Source organism: Chanodichthys erythropterus, chromosome 10 (assembly GCF_024489055.1).
Source record: "Chanodichthys erythropterus isolate Z2021 chromosome 10, ASM2448905v1, whole genome shotgun sequence".
NCBI lineage: Eukaryota > Metazoa > Chordata > Actinopteri > Cypriniformes > Xenocyprididae > Chanodichthys > Chanodichthys erythropterus.
The window spans coordinates 43,659,457-43,682,219 of NC_090230.1; the positions used below are offsets into that span (position 1 = coordinate 43,659,457).

The 22,763-nt window shown below is 36.5% G+C and overlaps 2 protein-coding genes across 11 annotated transcripts in view; one reads left to right on the top strand and one right to left on the bottom strand.

Annotated features, from left to right (window-relative positions):
* The window catches only part of dlg2 (discs, large homolog 2 (Drosophila)), a 276,217-nt gene extending 254,153 nt beyond the window's left edge, over positions 1-22,064 (bottom strand). For 6 of the 10 annotated variants that reach the window (XM_067397823.1, XM_067397822.1, XM_067397821.1 and 3 more), the window contains exons 1-5: positions 21,898-22,064; positions 20,438-21,227; positions 20,183-20,255; positions 19,607-19,679; positions 11,414-11,545 (exon numbers count right to left, since the gene is read on the bottom strand). In XM_067397823.1, the coding sequence (XP_067253924.1) occupies positions 11,414-11,545; positions 19,607-19,679; positions 20,183-20,255; positions 20,438-21,195 (1,036 nt within the window). In that variant the 5' untranslated portion in view covers positions 21,196-21,227; positions 21,898-22,064. Of the gene's footprint in view, positions 1-5,053; positions 5,120-11,413; positions 11,546-19,606; positions 19,680-20,182; positions 20,256-20,437; positions 21,228-21,897 lie in introns of those variants that run through there. The other 4 variants (XM_067397826.1, XM_067397824.1, XM_067397825.1 and 1 more) reach the window with 3 other exon arrangements.
* On the top strand, positions 15,211-16,840 carry tmem126a (transmembrane protein 126A). Its single transcript, XM_067397832.1, has 5 exons — positions 15,211-15,318; positions 15,714-15,832; positions 15,919-16,112; positions 16,360-16,474; positions 16,549-16,840. Exons 2-5 carry the CDS (start codon positions 15,720-15,722, stop codon positions 16,745-16,747), a joined length of 621 nt encoding a protein of 206 aa, XP_067253933.1. The 5' UTR covers positions 15,211-15,318; positions 15,714-15,719; the 3' UTR covers positions 16,748-16,840.
* Positions 22,065-22,763: the final 699 nt, after the last annotated feature.

A 22,763-nucleotide genomic window follows, 5' to 3' on the forward strand; every position in this document is an offset into this window, starting at 1 on the left:
AACTATATACTGGGATCATTTTATGAAATCATTTTATTTTTGGGTGAACTATCCATTTAAAATAGAAAATTGCTAGTAAATTGTAGTTTATCATATGCACGCATTTTTTAACCCTTGCCCATTTAAACATTCAAGCACATGACACTAAAGATAACTCGTGGGCGTTGTGTGAGAAGTTTTGTACACAAAATGTGCATCTGAAGCATGCGACCAGATAGCCGTGCCTGACAGCACATGTATAATGAATTGAGCTCTATTTCACATCTTCTTTTGCTTGAACGAACAATTATCAATGTCAAAATGCCCATCTTGACAAGTAACTTAGTAAACATAGTTGGTTATGTGTTAAGTGAATGTAAACAGTTGAGAAATAAAACACATGTGTACAGTATCAGTATATTGTATCTGTTAATTATATCTTAAAGTGACAGCAGCCAAATAGTCCTGCTGCTGTCTGTGTTTTTAATGTTAATCAGACAACACTCACTGCAAAAAAAAAAAAAAAAAACTCTCAATGCTCTTGACTGAATAACTTTTGTAACTTTAATAAGGATTCATATATATATATATATATATATATATATATATATATACACTCACCTAAAGGATTATTAGGAACACCTGTTCAATTTCTCAATGCAATTATCTAATCAACCAATCACATGGCAGTTGCTTCAATGCATTTAGGGGTGTGGTCCTGGTCAAGACAATCTCCTGAACTCCAAACTGAATGTCAGAATGGGAAAGAAAGGTGATTTAAGCAATTTTGAGCGTGGCATGGCTGTTGGTGCCAGACGGGCCGTCTGAGTATTTCACAATCTGCTCAGTTACTGGGATTTTCACGCACAACCATTTCTAGGGTTTACAAAGAATGGTGTGAAAAGGGAAAAACATCCAGTATGCGGCAGTCCTGTGGGCGAAAATGCCTTGTTGATGCTAGAGGTCAGAGGAGAATGGGCCGACTGATTCAAGCTGATAGAAGAGCAACTTTGGCTGAAATAACCACTCGTTACAACCGAGGTATGCAGCAAAGCATTTGTGAAGCCACAACATGCACAACTTTGACGCGGATGGGCTACAACAGCAGAAGACCCCACCGAGTACCTCTCATCTCCACTACAAATAGGAAAAAGAGGCTACAATTTGCACGAGCTCACCAAAATTGGACAGTTGAAGACTGGAAAAATGTTGCCTGGTCTGATGAGTCTCAATTTCTGTTGAGACATTCAGATGGTAGAGTCAGAATTTGGCGTAAACAGAATGAGAACATGGATCCATCATGCCTTGTTACCACTGTGCGGGCTGGTGGTGGTGGTGTAATGGTGTGGGGGATGTTTTCTTGGCACACTTTAGGCCCCTTAGTACCAATGGGCATCGTTTAAATGACACGGCCTACCTGAGCATTGTTTCTGATCATGTCCATCCCTTTATGACCACCATGTACCCATCCTCTGATGGCTACTTCCAGCAGGATAATGCACCATGCCACAAAGCTCGAATCATTTCAAATTGGTTTCTTGAACATGACAATGAGTTCACTGTACTAAAATGGCCCCCACAGTCACCAGATCTCAACCCAATAGAGAATCTTTGGGATGTGGTGGAACGGGAGCTTCGTGCCCTGGATGTGCATCCCACAAATCTCCATCAACTGCAAGATGCTATCCTATCAATATGGGCCAACATTTCTAAAGAATGCTTTCAGCACCTTTTTGAATCAATGCCACGTAGAATTAAGGCAGTTCTGAAGGCGAAAGGGGGTCAAACACAGTATTAGTATGGTGTTCCTAATAATCTTTTAGGTGAGTGTGTATATATATGTATATATATATATATATATATATATATATATATATATATATATATATATATATATATATATATATATATATATATATACAGTGGGTACGGAAAGTATTCAGACCCCCTTACATTTTTCACACTTTGTTATATTGCAGCCATTTGCTAAAATCATTTAAGTTCTTTTTTTTTTCCCCTCATTAATGTACACACTACTTAGGACCATGTGATATTTCAGTTTTTTTTGTTTTTAATAAATCTGCAAAAATGTCAACAATTCTGTGTTTTTCTGTCAATATGGGGTGCTGTGTGTACATTAATGAGGAAAAACAATTAACTTAAATAATTTTAGCAAATGGCTGCAATATAACAAAAAATTTAAGGGGGTCTGAATACTTTCCGTACCATCTGTATTATATATATATAATTTATACAGTACAAGACTATGCAGTGTTATTGTACATTTGATTACTTTATTCAATTTCTGTACATAATCTATCTAATCTGTATCCAACTGCTAGATCTACCTGAAAAAACCTGAACAGTTTATTTCATTTGCATCTTTGTTATTGTTTATTTATGCTACACCTTATAGTTTGATTATTTGTTCTTATTTTATTACAAACTGTTTACTTGACTTTAATAGCATTTGAAATTTATATTTTATACTTATATTTATGTAGCGAGTAAAAAAAAAAAAAAAATAAAAATACTAGCCTGTTCATAGAGGGTTGTTCTTAACTGCTGAAGCCCATAGTTTTATGTTATTAGCATGTGCAAAACATGTTTGGTTGTGACAAAGAACTCAAATTATACAATTATGCAAGGTGGATGAAATCTTTTATGTACTTGCTGATAAATCTAAGATGTGGTAAAAGTTTCACCCTCCCTCACTGTGAAAATCCTGGAAAACCACATCTGGAAGTGGAGCATAACAAAAGCTTCATAACAGCTGATGGAACACCATCAGATACAATATACCGCCATAAGTAGTTATGGATATTCTTAACTGGTCTCGTTTGCTGCAGCACTGCCTGGTGCTCTGCTAAATTTAGCTGAATTTATGCTGAATTACATCACTACCTTTACTCATTCGTCTTCTGGAAACAAGTTTTTTTTCTGTTTGAGAAACTGCAGACTGCTCACTGTGACACCGAAACCCTTTCTGCTGAAGGCCTGTGTTACCATGGACACAAGCAGAGACTGCACATCTCTTATGATACTTATCTCAAAAGACTACGATAGGTGTACATTTGAGAGCTGCCTTACAGAGCTGCCTTACAATTCCTGTCCTTATATAATTACATACTAACCAAACACTAGTTAAAAAAGGGCCATTTCAAAGTCAAGAGAAATGTTTCGGTAGAAATACACTTGATCACTTCATTCAGTATTCGCTTAAATACACCTACCCATTGACATGAGAAAGCATTGTGTTTGAAAGTTTCTTCAATTATAAATCCCAGAGAAGGGGATTCATAATAGACACAATGAGCCTGATACTGAAAAGTGGCTTGTTGTCTTTTAAAACTACATTAATGTTTGACAAAAATGAAAGAATTAAATTTTCAAATGGCATGAAATCTACTTAAATATAAATACAGCTATGGAAAAAATTAATTTATTTATTAATTAATTTTTTCCATAGCTGTATATGACTCAGTTCTGTCAAGCCCTATATTCTCTTACCAGAAAGAACTAAAGAGCTCCCTCTGCTGGAAACACGGAGTTACGACAACAGATTGAAAACACCTGTCACTTTTTCACAACACAGCGAACCAACCATTATTGCACTGTACATTACATGAAATTTCAAGTCACTTCATAAATTGAATAAAAAAATAAAGCGCAGAATATAAAGGCACATATTTACTATAAATACCTGTATTTATATCTATATAAATATAATTTGACTAGTTAATTGCCATTTAAAGCGTTAGAAAAGACTAAATACTATATATTTTGTTGTTATTTATTTCAAATACTTTCAATTTCATACTTATTCTTATTTGAGATACTGTTTTTAAAAGAACAATTATGCATAAAGTAAAAACAACTGACAATAAATAATTGACAATAAACAAAAATAGACCCCATATTCTTGTTTAAAATGTCTGTAAATACTACAAAAATGAGTCAACAAAACATTATTATTATTATTATTATTATTATTATTATTAAGTAATAATTATAACTAATAAACTAAAAACTTATTTAAAATATCTCAAATCGTAATAGCATTTACATCATGACCAGTTATGGGGGTCTGATGAATCATTTATTCTGTGAAAACACATCTGAATCAAACAGCTTGATTTCAAACAATATTCCCAAAAAGTTCCACAAGATGGCAACATTATTCTCTTTAAATGAAGAGAATTGGAGCCCCGCTGCCACGAGCATGCAGAGAACTGAGGTGGGCTCAGCATTTTATGTGGTTGAGCTCTGGAGCTAAAGGCTTGCTAAGGAAAATATTCACATAACATTTGCATCTTTAGACCAGCATTTATATCTTCCTAGAAGCTCCACTGTCCTTGAGGGCATCAAATAATTTCCAGCCAACTGTTTCAAAGGTGGTGCCAAGCCTGGTACTCAACCAAATGCATGGGCATGGCATTTCTGTAAACACTAGCTAATTATAAACTCAAATTATACTATCAAGTAAACATGGAGCTTGACTATTTATAACAACCAAGTTTCAAAGTCTTAAAAAGCACTTCAATAGAATAGAATGTAAAAATGCCAAAATAAGAGTTTTAGCCCAAGTTCCACAGCCAAGAATGTCAGTCTGCAATATTTACATGATTGGTCAAACACCTTTTTCCCTATTTTTTTGTTTGTTTATATGTTTTTTTGAATATTCATATCAGAGATCACCTAACTTGAAAAGTAGTATGCCTCAAAAGACTTTTCAATAAAACTGCAACATTTTAACTAGACAGTGATCTCTGTAACTTTAAGATGAGATTAGCGTTATTATCTGGAAAAGCTTTACACCAACACCTTTAATGCCGCTGTGATCTATGCTCTCATTAGTACAACCTGTAAAAAACTAGAAACCGAATTCATGTAATCACTCAAGACAGTCATTATCTTCACAACTTTAACATTGTGTTTCCCAAAAAATTTAGTCCCAAACAACACTAACAGTTGCTGATCTCAGATCTGGGTCATACCTGACAATCACTGACGAACGAGATTACCCAACACTGACCTGTAATTCAAGACAACAATCTCTGACAAAAGTCCTCACCAAGTATCCTCCAATTTGAGGCATGGCTTCCACCACCATGTGAGGCGCACAAACTCACATCCACTTGTTTAGGGAAATAAACAGGACCAGATGAAAGCGTATGAGTGAGTGAGAGAGAGAGAGCGCAAGTGAGTGAGAGCGAGCAAGAGAGAGAGAGAGAGAGAGGGGAAGACTACAGGAAGACTTATTCTAGAGCACAAACGTGAGAATCACTGTTAATCTTATTCTTTCTTCAAGAAAATTGTGTGTGTGAGTCTGTGTTTGCATGCACTCAAATATTTAACATATTTAACCAATTTAAAGGGTAATTTCATAAAAAAATTTAAATAATCCCACGATTTACTCAACATGAAGCCATCCTAGGTGTTTATGACTATCCTCTTTCAGATGAGCTAACTTTTAGCTAGTTATTTTAGTTTTTATAGTTTTAAATATGAAAATTTTTCTTATAAAAACCCTTCAATTCACTTCAGAAGGCCTTTATTAACCACCTAGAGCCGTATGGATTCTTTTTATGATTAATTGATGCATTTTTAAAATGACTACCCCATGCACAACCTTCATAAAGCTTGGAAAAGCCAGGATATTTTTAAATATATCTCAGATTGTGTTCGTCTGAAGAAGATTGATGACTTGAGGGTGAATAAATCATGGGATCATTTTCTTTTTTGGGTGAACCAACCCTTTGAGTGTCCTTAAGTGGACCTTTTAACAATTGACTCATTCCAAAGAAATCAAATTTGCTCGGAAACAACGACTGACATCACCACTCCCTCTTATAACTCCTCCCCTTCAAACACCTGGAAGGGGTCAGATTTTGGTACATAATGCCCACTTTGCACAATTCAATCAATTCCTGATATATAAATTCCCATTTCTGTTTTCATTAATTACCCTGTTTCTTTCAGAATCATGTTATATTATTTTAGTCAAATGGATTAGCAAATGGTGACTTGAATTGAGCAAGAGCAACACACACACTCAAACATACACAGACACAATAAATTATCTAATCAGGACTTTGTAATCCTTATTGGATCCTTCTGTCTCCGACACAAAGCTAAAGCTAAACTACGACTAAACTTTTGATGGTCGTTCTGGAACTCTAGAAACTCTAGCCGAGCAGTCGTATTGTTCTAGCTGTGGAGCTCGGACCAAATAGAGACCGCTATTCGCCACCCGTCCCCTGGTATTAGGAACTCCCCTCCTATAAGAGTAACAGATCTGATTACAGTTTAGCAGCAGGAGCAAAAAAAAAAAAAAAAAAAAAAGCTTCTCGTGGGACGGTCTCTCTGTGAAACAGGAGTGCGCCGTCATGGCTCTTCTATTAAGAGGGCAGCATCCAACCTTGTTCAGATGACAGTGACAAATAGGGCCCATTAAAAACCTCTATGGAACAAATTGGCAGACTGTGGTTGGTTTCCCGATTAGGCCGTAGTGGCTCAGTATCTAAAGGATTCCAATGAGCAGCTGTGATGGAGAATATTTAGCCAGGAAATCTCATCCAAGAGGACAGATTCAAAAAAAAAAAAAAGACAGAGCCATTCTAGAGAACTTTTGATTCAAACATTAAAATATTGTACACATACAACCTTATAGTAATACGGGTTTTTGGATGAATAAGAGAGCAAGCGCTTTCCTGTCATTAATAACACAGCCATTTCATTTAGGCTTCTCCAACTACTAAAACTACCATAACTACAATACTACTGTGTATTTATTGACTTTCAAATCAACAAAATCTCAAGGTACAGATTAGAACTTTCCAGATTTTTCAAAGAAACGTCCAAATTGAGGAGTGGATTCTTGGTTGTCAATGTTTTCGTCATTCCTTAGATGGAAAAAAATGGTTGTTAAAGTGATTCCAATAATATCGATTCTCTGTGTCGTTATCGTTATAGTAGTGGTGTGGACTATTTTTCTACATGTATAATGATTTTTTTAACTATATCTTTATCGTTATTGTTATCGTCCTTGGTGTGTACAGGTCTTTACACATTCTGTGCCCCTTGCGTACGTTTATTAAAAGGTTAGTACACTCAAAAATCTAAATTGGGTCATCATTTACTCACCCTCATTTCCTTCCAAAAAAAATTATGACTTGCATTCTTTTGTGGCACATAAAAGAATATATTTTCGAGATTGTTTTTTCTATACATTGGAAGTCAATGTGCTCCAATGTTGTTTGATTCTCAGTGTTCTTCAGGATGTCTTCTGTGCTCCGCAGATTAAAGAAATGCATACAGTTGAGGGTGAGTAAATGATGACAAAATATTCATTTTGGGTGGACTATTCCTTTAAATGATTTTATGCATTCAAGTCTGTAGTACTCCATTTAACACTTTTCGCTGAGAATTTGTGCAGAAAATGTGTTCATCAGGAATGGCCTAGCTAAGATACCACAACACTATGTTCAACAACCTATGCTGCCAGGTGTAAATGACTGACAGAAGGGTGTATGTGTGTTTCCTGGTGAATGGGAGAATAGGTTAAGTGGTTAAGAGGTTTCACGTCTGTGGCATGATGGCACACCGTCCAGATTACACATGCTAATGCCTTCTAAGATGATTACTGCTATTTCAGGAAGTGACCTCAACCTTTAACAGCATTTTATTGAAAATCAATAGAAAGGGGACAAGTTTGACAGATCCAGCAGGATGTTCACATTTGTTTTAAGTATGAAGATTAAGATTAATCAATAAGATGCAAGTTAATTATACAGTTAGGTTCTAAATATGTTAAATGTAATACTAAATTCTGCCGTCATCTGTGAATGATTTCAAGAGGTCAGGACAGAACATGAAGGCCTGTTAGGATTACGTCACCTTTTCCAATTAATATAAAGCAATCTGCCGAGAACAGGTGACAATCAGTGGGTTGAGGTAAAGGTCATAGATGAAAAAGGATTTACAGGATTTATTACAGGTTATAGACAGGAAATAGAGGGTGATATTTAAATCCCTGCCCCCAAATCATCATAATAACACCGCACAAGCATTTATACACACAACTATGATAGCATATTGCATCTAAACACATTGTTTTTTTTTTTTAATTATGCAATTATTCTGCATGACTAATTCTCATCCAACTCATTACAGGCTTTTTGGATTAATACAACCTAGAGCTAAATTCAGAGCAAGCATAGGGTCCGATTCAAAACTTCATAAGACAAGACAAATGTCGCTAAAGGATAAGGGAAAGATTCAGAAATTCAGCATGAGATTTCTCATGGTAAGGATGTTAAAACTTGCATCACAGTACTTTTACCAACTACCATTTAAAGCAAAATCTGTGATTTTGACATTTTGACAAAGAATGATTGATTCCCTGTACATTAAAGGTGCCGTAGAACATCTTTTTAAAGATGTAATATAAGTCTAAGGTGTCCCCTGAATGTGTCTGTGAAGTTTCAGCTCAAAATACCCCAAAGATTTTTTTTTATTAATTTTTTTAACTGCCTATTTTGGGGCATCATTAAATATGAGCCAATTTAGGCTGCGGCCCCTTTAAATGATCACGCTCCCCACCCACGGAGCTTGCCCTTGCCTTTAACAGCATAAACAAAGTTCAAACAGCTAATATAAACCCTTAAAATGGATCTTTAAGTGTTCGTCATGCAACATGTCTAATCGCGTAAGTATGGTATTTATTGAGATGTTTACATTTGATTCTGAATGAGTTTGATGGTGCTCCGTGGCTAAAGCTAACATTACACACTGTTGGAGAGATTTATAAAGAATGAAGTTGTGTTTATGAATTATACAGACTGTAAGTGTTTAAAAAATGAAAATAACGACAGTCTTGTCTCCGTGAATACAGTAAGAAACGATGGTTACTTTAACCACATTTAACAGTACATTAGCAACATGTTAACGAAACATTTAGAAAAACAATTTACAAATATCACTAAAAATATCATGATATCATGGATCATGTCAGTTATTATTGCTCCACCTGCCATTTTTCGCTGTTGTCCTTGCTTGCTTACCTAGTCTGATGATTCAGCTGTGCACACCCAGACGTCCTGCCCTTGTCTAATGCTTGAACATGAGCTGCAAATATTGGGGGCGTACTGTTACGTAACAGTCGGTGTTATGTTGAGATTCGCCTGTTCGTCGGAGGTCTTTTAAACAAATTAGATTTATATAAGAAGGAGGAAACAATGGAGTTTGAGACTCACTGTATGTCATTTCCATGTACTAAACGCTTGTTATTTAACTATGCCAAGATAAATTCAATTTTTAATTCTAGGGCACCTTTAATGAAACTCAATGGAACATTTATATAAGAAAACTCTATAAACAAAGCAATTTAGAAGAATAAGAAGATACATTTCTCAAAAGGAAGCGCACCCAGTTACAACATTAAAACTTGTTAGAAAAGACTGCTTTTTGAGTTTATTTGCTAATTGATTGAACAAACCTTTGCTTTAGACCAGAATAAAGATCGACATCCCCATGAAAATGTTAACAGACTGTGACAGCACAATGGTCCATCTCATTACTGAAATTATGATTAGACGTTATATTACAGAACCATCAATTGTACATTCTATATTCAGCTAACGAAGTGTCTAAACATTCAATGACATGCCAAGAGGAAATCATGGAAGTCAAAACCACTAAACTCTAGAGGTCACTAATGCAAACTAAAAGCACATGAGAGCATTTGTCCTTAAGCTTTATTTGACCTTGAGTATGAATAAATGAATTAAACCAATCAAGATTCGAAACTAATCTGTACACAAAAGACAAAAGCTTGTGGAGATTTGGGGCTTATGAGGAACATGTTTAAAATACCAAAGGCACAGGGAAGCATCTCCTGCCACATCAGCAAGGTTAAAAATAACTTTATTTCAGGAAAAAAGCCCTAAAGCGGCAGAATGTGCCCACTGCTTAAGAATGAACTATGAGCAAATGTCACATCAGCAGACAAAACACATGCAATCTTAATGGAACAAATAATAGAAATGAAAACCTTGACCTTAAGACTTAAAAACAGTGTTTTAAAGTGCCCCTATTATGCTATTTTAAAGGTTCCTAATTTTATTTTGGAGGTCTCCTATAAGAGGTTAACATGCATCCAAGGTCAAAAAACAAGTTAATGTTCTCATAATTAGGGATGCACCGAAACCTGAGCGCTGAACACTAAGGGGCATATTTTTGTCCGTTTTTCTCCAATGCCATTTTCGGAAATGCAAATTTCTGTGCATCCCTACTTATAATATACATTGCACATAACTGATTTCTTGAACATACTGAAAACGGTTCGTTTGAAGATTCAGTCTCTCTAAACCCCTCCTTCCCACAAGTCTACTGTGCTCTGATTGGTCAGACGGCCCAGTCTTTTTGTGATTGGTCTACCTTTTACAGCTCATGTCGGACATGATGAACCATTATCTGAATTTCAGCTCCACAGGCAGTAGTTCAGTAGTTTAGAATCAATTCTTTCTTTTAGGAGACAGTAATTTTATTCGTCATGCACTTCAATCTTTAAAACTTTGCAGACATTTTATATTCACAAACAGCTATATTATACACTGCAAAAAAGGTAATATTTGAAAAAGCATACAGTAATAGGGGCAAATATCAACAATGACCAACAATGCTGTGCAGTGGTTTACCTGCACAACTCTCACTAGCTGGCCACTGTTACACATGCAATGCAAAAAGTGGATGTCTGTTTGTCACAGCTGACACGCAACAAAATGCTTCATGAAAAATAAAGCGCAGATGATGAATGGACGATAAGGAAGCACAAAAAATGAACGTACAGTACACAAGAGTAAATACAAGAGTTTGTTGTTAGTCGCCAACAGCACAGCACCTCCAGACAATCAATGACACTCAAACCCAGTGTTACTCACATGTGAAGCAGAATCAAAGCTGTTTTCAGGCCTTCCTGCTTAGCTCTCTCCAGCGCTGGAAAGCTTTTCTAATATTAATACTGGTCCTAAAGCACTTGCCCAGTCATAAACCTTCATTACAGTGATTTTCTTTTGAGCTCATTTGCATTGTGTCTCATCATCTCTCTTTCTGCGTTTTTTTTTTTTTTTTTTTTTTTTCAAATCTCCCTTTTGCTCATTCTGTCTCCTCGACCATCATACGCCCCTAACGCTGATTGGTTAGACGTTTGTTGTTGGTGTCGGCCCCACTAACATCCAAACAGTGTTATTGAAAAAATACATACCCGACTTTTAAAACACTCTAGATGTGAATCAAGTAAATATACAAAATATCCCAATTTGAGGAATCCTGCTCAAAAAATCAAGTGCATCTTTTCTTTTCATTGACCTATTTTGCTATAAAAGAAAAAAAAAAAAACTGTGCACAAATGATTGTGAAAATATAGGCTTACCTATGAGAGCCTGGAAAAGACTGCTTTTGAAAATGCCCATGACTCTTAAGATGGCAGTTTTGAGCGGTTGTTCCTCTGGTTTCTTCAGTTTGGAGCAGTAGTCCTCCATGAGGCTTATTGCCCTGGCTGTGTCTGCAAGACAGAAGAGAATAAAATGTTAAGCTACTGGTCTGATTTTTTTTTTTTTTAATACAACACATAATGTGGTGGAACTATATAAAATGTTTCACTATATTTATATACTTGTAATATACTTGTAATAAATTCATATTTATATAAAAGTTGTTGACTGCTGGCTCACACATAAAAGAAAATCCATGAAATCAAAACTGACCCTCTTTACTTAATGCACATTCCTAGTCAAACTGTGACTGATTCATCAATGCATGTTTCTCTCAGTATGTCAGTTTATGGAAGTAAAATGCGTTGTGAACACAGATTAGTGTTGATTTTAATGACAGTAAAGAGACCCTGATACACTCTTTACTACTGCCACAGATCATCAGCGTGACTGAGCATGACTCAGTCACTTAGTCACACAGACACTAGGGACAGGACAGGGGTTAATTCCTGTCCTCGACAGAGCCCTCTGAGCAACATTATTTAGAAAATATGAAAGAGCAACATAAAACTTTAACATTTAAAGTTCATTGTAATTAGTAATACACGTGGAAAGGATTACTGTGCATACATTAATGTGACTGCTCACCTGAAAATGCAAAGCATTAGTTAAGCTACAGAATATTAGCTACATTGTGAAGTAGCATCAGTAACATAAAATAGTGATTCAACTTTTCAATGTCAAGTAACATTACATAAAACCATATACATCTGGATTCATAATCTAGGTTTGTATGAAAAGCCATGATTTAGTTGTTCTTTCTTGCTAATGATAAACTACTAGTAGTGTGGCACTAAAAAGGCTATAATGCATTATTCGCTTATTGCCAATGTGTGAACAGCTTAACTAAACTTAAAATTTAAAAAAAGCTGATTTTTATGTGGACTCGGGACATTTTTGCCGGGAAAATCAAAAGAAGCGACGTTTATACGCGCTCCAGAGTATCACTTGGCTTCCATTCAATGACACATTAAATGAATGCTTACAATATTCAGAATAATGCCGAAAGAGCCATTCTTTACTGTAATGTCAATGTGTCATTCAAAGAAAAGGGATTACTTCAAACTATAGTATCAGCCATTTCTATATAATCTATGGTCTCAAATATACTTTACAGTAATCAAACTATCATACCAGTCTAATTTAATTACCTCATCTGTCGACAAAATGCCAGTGAATTGCAGAGCTGGTGCAAAAATATCCACATCGCTATGATCAGATGCTTGCTTAGCTGCTGTTTTCTCACAGCTCTCATGTTTTGTGTTTATTTTGTTATTTTAGAGGAAATTACATATTAGTCTAAACGTTGCTCTCAACAGCGTCGATGTTCGTTAAAAGTATATCGCTACAAAGTTATTTCCTAGTGAAGAACTAAAAAGAACTTTGCTGTGAGTAAAGGTTAGGCCTTGAATCACATATGCTAAGTGTGCACGAGACTCACGAGTGTGCGAGCACGAGCATGTTGCTGGCTGCAGTTCACTTAATGACCACCAGTGTCGCTAATAACAAGGGTTTATGAATTCTACATACAGCCCCTATAAAGTTAAAAATATACTACATTTATAGTATGCATAAAAAGTCTTGACTTGTACGCATGCATGTCACCTTAAAGAGTAACTAAAAACACAACTGCAGTCTGAAATATAAACGCAAACCAGCATCTGAGATCATCCGAGGTCATAGGCTAGTTGGCATGCTTGTGTCTATTTTTACAGACTACAAACTTACAGCAGAGTATAATTACACTATTAGTAGGCCTACGTATATAATTACACAATTTGAAGTCCCTACTGCATATTTAAGGCTTAGGAGGTACAGAAGTCAAAATAAAATAAGGATAATAAAAGGCACAGCCACAATAGTCCTGCCATAACATGATCATCTTTGTCTGCTTCAGCAACTGCAGCTTTCAACTAATCACTTCCTGCTATATTTCAACATTTTGCAGGTTCTGACTATGCATGTAGCCTACCTTTTATGTAAGAGACATATTTGTACTTTTAACATTTTGTCACACTACATGACAATTTAGAATAATTAATGTGATAAAAAAAGAAGTGAAAATAAAAAGAAATTGCATATTCTATGTCCTGTAACTGGTAATTTTTACCCTAAAATAATGATGTCGATTTAAAAAGTCCACACGCTACATGTCAACTACACTTCAACAGTCATATAAACATGTTTTCACGGTAAGTATGTACACATATTGATGTTTATTTCTCACCTCGTTTTCTTAAGGGCATAATTACTCCTTTACGTCCTTGTGGGATTGTCACGCATGGAAACAGCAACACAAACGTTTCGCCCTCATCTGCTGTCAGTGATATGGAGAAACTGTCACTTGCTAAAGCAGCAAGTTCCTTCTCAGTTCGTAAATGTAGACAGAAAAGCTCACAGAATGGCAGCTCTCGGGGTCGTAGCTTGTAATTGCCAAGTTAAAGAGGGAGACACACGCGCCGAAACATCTTGCAGAAGAAAACACATGCTGAGCGCATGACTGTCGCTCATGAGAAATAAATCCATAATCCGATAGTAAGAGTGGATAGTTTATCGAGTGCACCTTGGCGATGAGAAATGTCAAAACTGCTCTCCAGTGTCTGAATGTTCTCGGTATTGAGGATTATTCCCCTGGAATATTCGCACAAGCACCGACTCCTTAAATGCCTTTGGTGTTTAACTACAGAAACATAATTCAGTCACGCTGTCCATAAAACAACCCATAGATTCAACCCATACATTCCTGACAAATATGCACAGTGACTAACTAAACTAAATATAACAGCTAGTTTTCGCCCCAAAGGGCCATATGCATCAAATCAGAAAGGCTCCCCAGCACATGGCTTGTCTTGGCTTAGACTCAGTCAGTATGTGCTGATCAAGCATTATTTTAAATATGGAGATCTAGCAACAGTTTGATGAACAAATAAACATGACATCTCTGTAGTATCTCATATGCCTGTGTAAGTTTAATGATACATGCTTGTAAACAGTTCTTCAAGAACAACTTGTTCTATACATAGTGATGGAATGAAGTTCATGTGTTTTGCTTTATAATATAATCAGAAAATAATTTAAAATTTAACACTTTGACTATTATTTTGCTGATCAGCACAATCCAGTTTCACGTCACTTAATTCAGCTTCAAGACCCAAGCAAAACCATCCCCATAGCAAACAGGCAAACTGGTGTATAAAATTCTGGACAAAAAACAGATGTAACTAAATAAGGCAGGATGTGTTTTCCCCATGAAACAGCAGCCTGTCGGTGCGACGCCTGTCGGAAAACACCTGCAAGTTTCATCCAGCTTTCCGATAACGCATGGCTCCACAATTGCCTCGGTAATTAAGCCAATCTGAGCAAATATATCCCAAAGCACCTCGTCAAACGTCCCGATATGCAGTTAAGAACAACTTCACTTCCTTTCCCGTCATTTTTTCTGTGAATCTTCACGGCATCTTTTGCCAAAGCTGGTTTGCAGACTCTCTCTACGGTGGGTGCAGTATCACCAGCAGCAGCAGCAGCATCATCACCACCAGTTTCGCCTTAGCAACGAGAGGGTTGACCCGCGGGGATTGACAGGGCGCGTCCTCCAATGGCGTTCGTCCATTCTTTCAGTTGGCGCACGCACGGACCAATAGGAATTGTCGTATTGTTCCTGTATCTCGGGGTGAGAGTTGACTGGAACATGTGGTTAGACATGGCTGCGCCCTGCTGGCACTGAGGACCGTGACTGTTGAACGGGGGATGGAAATAGTTTAGCGATTATTTAAAAGCTTCGTGTGTAAGTAAGAATTCTACAATGCATAAATGCGGTGTTGACCATGTGCAAATGAACAGACAGCGATATGACTGGGTTTGACATTCAGCTACACATAAACAAAGCAGCTGTCAATAGGTTGAATGAGTTACTACTGTTTTGACCGTTGACGCGTCTCTTGCAGTTGAGCGCTGCGTTTTTAAAACGTCATATCAAGTTATAAACACGTGTTTGAAAGTCTGTAAATGATTGAAACGAAGAGAAATTACTAATATAAGCAAATATCCCTTATAATCATGAAATGCCAGCTGAAACATTGTGACAGCCTTCACCACACAACGGTGAAATAGCAATATTGTCAGTATGTTGTTAGAAGGTTGTCTGTCTGCTGGGAGTCATTAAAATATCTGTGCCGTTAGATCAACATGACAGACAACGCGATGTTTGTGAAAGACACAGGCCAAGGCCAGACATTACCCAGGGCAATGATTATTGAAATGCTGAATAAGAAGTTTGAAAGGCTCCCTGATATCGACAGGTAAGTTTATATACAATATGTCACAGCAACATAGTTTCCAACCGCTGCAATTAGTTGATAAAAGTTTCCTGTTTTAATTCCAACAGAAAACTGTTTTCATATGGCCCCATATATTTGGCTGGCAACGCTGGATTTGCTGGTTTGGTAGCCAACAGCTTTTATAGGCGTGCACTCAATGTCACCCAAGGACGATTTACTTCCAGCCTTCCCATGGCTGTTCTTCCCTTTCTGACAACTGCAGCACTGTACACTGCGACCGTCACAAACCCCCTCATGTCAGGTATGGTTGCAATGGTGTATGATACATTAGCATTAAGGGGCTTCCACATGACTTTTGTTTCTGGTCGATATTAATACTGTTAACAGTTTTGTTTTTATTTTAAAGGCTGAGCTACTTTACATTTGCTTTCCCTTTTGTTTGGTATTTACTTCGTTACCTACCTTTGGTGAAGACCCTTCGCCAGTAAACAAAAGCTCTTCGAGTGCTTCTGGTTGCTTTGCATTGAAGGATTATATTTTAATTGTAGGTGACCTGAACTGCCCAACCTGTACCCTGATGAGAGGGGCTTTGGTGGGTGTGGTTGGTGGTGGCATATATCCTATTTTGTTGGCTTTACCTGTTAATGCTGGTCTTGCAGCCAGGTTAGTTCTCATTGTTGTTATATATTTCTTTTATTAGAAATAGAATGTTATGTAACTGTCCAATTGTCTTACAGGTATAACAGTGCACCAATGCCAGAGAAAGGCAACATGATGCGCTTCTGGATGAACCTGAGCAAACCCATTGTACGGAAGATGTATGTTGTTCTACTGCTACAGAGTTTGTTTGGAACTTATTTAAGTTCTAGGCACTTTGAGATCTACCTAAAAATTCTGAAAATTCCAGATTCTGACAGTGAAGAGCTTCACGATTAGCAGTTACTGTTGATGTTTTGCATTCTACTGTACATATGTTATAAATGAATAAAATCATCCAGTGCCATAACCCAGTCTTACCAGATTTGTTCTCGTTTTTTTCAACACAAAAATTAAACAACTGATCAATAGATTCTGTCCATTATACCTTTGTATCTGTTCTACAAATAACCTAACTCACAAGTTGAGGTATTTATATTTATTGGAGTTTATAACATTATACCATTTCTTGGAAGTCTCTGAGTAATATAAACTGCCTGGATGTAACTTTACCACATATACTACAAAACATTAACTAGAGCTTTACTTAACCATTTGTTTGTGTAAAATGTGTAAAATAAAAAAAGTGGATAAAAAGTGGTGAAAAAAAAAGCCTTGCCAATGTACAGCTTGTAAGTGATCAAATGGAAAGTTTTCAGATCAATAGCCAGGTTGTCAACTAATAATACAATCAATACACTGAGAGACAAGCTTATGCATCTTATTTACAACACACATTTACTGCCACAGAGAGCTTTCAGTGTGCGGCAATTTCCAATCCCCTACCACAACGATCAACCAGAGTTCTGAAATGTAAACCGAAGGACAATATTGGAGGAAACGTCAGCTTTAGCTTCTAAATCAGAATGTCAAAACTCAATTCAGTCACAGTGATTCAGAAGAACTACATTTATAGTATATCATTGGATGCGTCAAGAGAAAATTTGCACCAATATTTAAGATACTATGACCAAGTTAAAATCTACTTTATAAAGACATTTTTTAAAAACATTTAATTCTCATATTGTATCATCACTTTGAAGTCATCTTATACGAGCTGTTATCACAGGAGAGAGAAAATAAAAGTTTCAATATCTGAAAAAGTGCTGGGACAAAGATTCATTAAGTGTAAGAGCCATTATATTGTATTGAATGTTTGTTGTAATTCCATTGTTTGACACTGGGTGGATTGTGGGTCAAATTAGTATATAGGTATTGTATAAAGCACTATATAAATAAAGGTAGCCAGAGATTAAGAAGTCTGGTGTAATGGAGGGAAGCACAACTATTTTTGAACATGTCAGGACAAGTGCAGGTAGAAACAAGCTTATGGGATTATTGTGTGTTTATGCATCAGAACTGCGAGTTTAAAATTACATCTACGAGCTTTGTGATAGTTGATAAAAGCAATACTCGACTACAAGCATGTCTTCTTTGGATCTCGCATGTCATATACAACCCCTCTAAGTGACAAGATGTTTGTTCCATTCACACTGACAGTGTTATTAAGTGCCAGGGATAAGAAACATGAACTGCAGAGTTATACATTTCAGAACTGCTTAAGTTGATCTGCAACACTAGAGAGCCCCAGCTGTTAGCTTGATGTCACTGAATTATCAGAGTCCTTAAAGCAGGGGTGGGGAACGTTGATCCTGGAGAGCCATTCCCTGCGTCTCAATCAGCTCCCTAGGTCGTGAATCAGTATATCATGAAAATTAATGTGGCTGATTCCCTGATAAGTGCCCGGACTACTGAACTAGGGAGCTGATTGAGACGCACCCATTGTCCTGCAGAGTTTAGCTCCAACCCTAATTAGACACACCTGAAGCTAATCAAGGTCTTCAGGATTACTAAAGTTACAGGCAGGTGAGTTGAGTTTTTTTTTTTTTTTTTCCCCAAGGTTGGAGCTAAACTCTGAAGGACAATGGCTCTCCAGGATCAACGTTCCCCACCCCTGCCTTAAAGTGTTAGTTCACCCTAAATTAAGTTTCTGTCATTAATTACTCACCCTCATGTCATTCCAAAACTCACAGGACCTTCATTCATCTTCAGAACACAAATGAAGATATTTATTAAATTTCAGGTTTTTTTTTTTAATCCCTAATAGAAAGCAACATAATTACTACATTCAAGGCCCAGAAAGGTAGTAAAGGAAAAAAAAAAAAAAAGTCCATGTGCGTCGAGAATAAGCGTGTGATGCTGATATAGGAGCCGGCCAATACTGACCATAAGTGAATGACCGGGTAGAGAAGAAATTGTTTAGTTATTTTTTGTTTTGTTTTTGCTCACAAAAATTATTCTTTTCACTTCATAACACTAAGATTGAACAACTGTAGTCATGTTGACAATTTCAACAATGTCTTCACTACTTTTCTGGACCTTGAATGTGGTAATTACATTGCTTTCTATGGAGAGGAAATTCAAGAGTTTTTTTTTTTTTCTTTCCCCCATCAAAAATATCTTAATTTGTGTTCTGAAGATGAATGAAGGTGTTACGTGTTTGGAACATGAGGGTGTGTAATTAATGACAGAAATTGCATTTTTTGGTGAACAAACCCTTTAAGGAATTATGCAGTATACACCTAATGGGAAGAAACCACCACCACTCTTTATCCACCTTGAAGAGAGGTAAGAAAAGGCTCTTGCAGAGAGCGAAGAAAGTGCTGTCTAAAAAGAGAAGGAGAGTGTAGTTAATATCGTAATAGGACACAAATGTTCTTTTGAGTAATGCAAAATGATTTATTACATTTTATTTCAGCACAGCTGCAGCTGCATGTGCCTGCACAGTCTTTGGATTTCAATTACATCTCACACATAGATGACTTGTTCAGAAATCATAACCCTTTGAAAATCCTGTTTTAAAACATACCATTTCTCTTCATCTAGACAACTGTCAAATAAAGTCCAAGTGATTTAACAAATCAAGATGAAACACATGGATATTACACAGATATTGAATGTCTTGTAAGCAAACATTACTACAAACAGAAGAGTTTAAACACTCATTTAGATGCTAAATGAGCATGACAGCATCTGACATCTTTAGGGGTGTGATAGAGAGTCAGTAAAAGCTGTAACTTACACGGTTTCATGTACTACCTTTTTTAAATTTACCAGGCCATGATGCAAGCTGCTGGTCCCGACTCTTCTGCTTTCCCCACAGCAAAATCCACTTTAGCATAAAAAAAAATAAGGGTTCTACATGAAAAACATTCTTTAGAAATATAGCGATATTTCAGAAAGGGCTCATCGGTTTTCAGCAAAATACAAGCTTGCAGTACAAACTTGTGTTGAATCAACATCAACGCATCAACGGAGAATAAACAGGTGCATTATTAGCAGATTAATATAAGTGAAAGCCCTTTGTGAAACATCACTCATTTACATTTTTTTAACAAAAGTTTTGTCCACTTAATTCCCTCAATGTCTATTTTAACTGAAATTACATACTACAATTATGTAATCCAATAAACATCCTAAGCATGTAACTCAAAACACAATGCTTAATTTCCTTTTGTAGATCATCTTCAATGCTTTAAACATATACCAAATGAAAATGAAAAACAAAACTTTAGTTTATTTACAGTTCATATTGTGCCGTGAACTGGCAAAAAGCACTGTCTTCGTCTTAGGAGTTAACCAGTTCTGTGCAGTCTTCTATATCTTGATCCTTACCATGGATTTCAGCAGTCGTGGATGTTCTGTGACCCGGGCGTCCAGCATGGCGGACCAAGCACCTAGAAGAAAACTGTCAACAAGTTTAGCAGTAACTTGTATTGAAAGCAGGTTCAATAGACATGCCATTCAAGCTCTGCACACATTTTAAACAGTTAACTCTATATTTGACTACTGTTGTCATGTCCCCTCATTTACACCTTGTGCAATGTTCAGTCTCAGGAAACGTTGAAAAGGTAAAATACTTGACCCTACATTTTATGTGACAAGCTTGAACTTTCAGCACACTTGGTGCAGAATTCCACCGAGACGTGGTCTTTGTCCACATGCAGGCAGACACCACCTGCAGTATCTTTGTCTTCCACCTTCACCCTCTTCCTCGGCATGGCATAATCGTGGTCATTCTCGTTGGATTCCTGGAAAAGTGAGGTAGAGAATTTCATGCCGTTCACACCGCTCAATCTAGACAACAGCTGAGCCAGCATGCTCTCATTGGCCAACACGGCTCTCAAGTACCTAGTTTCATTCTCCAACTCTTCCACTCTCTTGTTGAGATTCCCATTTTCCTGCTTGAGAACACGGTTTTCTGTTGTCAAAGAGCCAACTCTCTGCTCCAAGCCACTGACGTATTCTTTCTTCTTTAATCGGTTTATCCTTGCCGCAATGGCGTTCTTGTTGATGATCCGACCGGAGACGTCTTGCAGTTTTGACCTCTGGACCACACCTCTGCTGCGGGATACCGGAACGTCAAGCACTGCACTTTGGCTCATCTCATCGTTGGTCTGTGATTCAAGGTTGCCAAAAACATCCAGCACGTCGTTGTCCAGGTCCCAGTTGAACTCAGAGCCAAGTAGGTCATCCAGGCCCCAGTCATTGGTGTCACTTTCTGGAGAAGTGTGCGTGTTTGTTTCGCTTGAATTACTGGTTTTCGAAGCACCATCACTCTCATGGGAGGTACTTGTAGATGTGACATCATCATTAAGGCTGCTTCTTCCTCTTTTTCTGGTGATCATGGCTGTTTTTTAGTATATGACTTGAGGAAACTCTATAGAAATAAAAAAATATATATATGAAATTAACATAAAATAAATTACAAGTTAACTTGCACACAAACTATTTTAATAAAACCAACGTAACGTTACATGCTACGCACAATTCTCTTCACAAAAAGGAATACGTATGTGGTTCAAAATCCGTATGACTTTTAACGTTACTTGAAACACAAAAACTATTATATTAAGCAGAATAACAACTTAAGTCGGCATTTACTTTCAATGTGCGGAAAGTGAGGCAGTCAATCCACTTTTTCCCTTATATATTCGACTAAAGAATACGAGTTTGAAACAACACGAGGATTAGTAAAGAATTTTTAGTTAACATCTGTTGACGCTTTTGAACTTAAAAGATCGCACATAAGAGTAATGAAAATGCATAACGTTACAGAACAGATAACGTTAGCCTACTTCTGTTCTTTTCGCTGTTAGCAAACAATATCCAAGCAAAAAGATTGATATTTTTATTAAGTACGCGTAAATAAAAGTTTCCTCCCAAGTTTAATATAATAATCGACAAGAAAAACTTCTTACAAATGATTATAATATTCGTAGTGTTTCTGGTTAGCAGGCCGCAGCAGCGCGCTTTGGTCTGCGTGACAAAGCAGTTTCCTCAAGCAAAGAAAACTACAAATATTTTATTTTATAATCGAAGAAACTTACCTCAGATTGTATGCTGGTGTCTTGTAACGATGATTGGTTAATAAAAAATAAAAATCCGAAAAAAATAAATCAACAGGATAGAAAAAGAATTTAAGCTCAGACGTAGTAAAGCCAAAGTAGAAGCAACGCACTTACAACGACAGTGAGAGGAACTAAAATGGCGAGTCCAGAGATATCGCGAGACTTCCCGTAAACATAGGTTCACATGGGGGAGGAGCAACAATGGGTGTTTTTTGGGTGAGTTTGTTACTTTGGCAGTTACCAGTTTTTTTAACATTGAGGAGAAAAGATGTGTTTATTTACTTTGAAGATGGTGGAACAGATAAGGATTTTTCTTTTTTTGTCCAATTGTTTTTAGTCTTAGGAAAATTCCATATTCATAAGAAGAAATGGGCAGAGTCCAAACCAAATTTTGAACACCTTTTAGTAGAGCTAAAACAATATCACACCACTGTAAGAGGTCTTAAAAATAGAAAGGCTATTAAGACCGATCTTGTACTCTCTATATATGTTAAATTTGCATCCTTTCATGTAATTTGGTCTCTTTTTATTTTTATTTCTATTTTATGTTGTGGTTATTGTTTGTCTTGTATGTCTATTTTAGTAGTGTATTTTTTGTATCAACCCTGGCATAAACAGACGTTGTTGTATTGTATTGTTAATACTGAATAAAAAAAAAAAAGTTACCAGTTTTTTTTTTGGTTTGTTTTTTTTCCCACGCACAAAAAAATGTATTTCATATTTATTAGACTACTAGGTATTCAAAAAAAAAAAAAAAAAACATATAAAAGTGATGGCAGTTGGACAATTTAAAGTTTATTAAAATGACAGTGTCTTAGGATATTCAAGGTAATTCACAAACAATC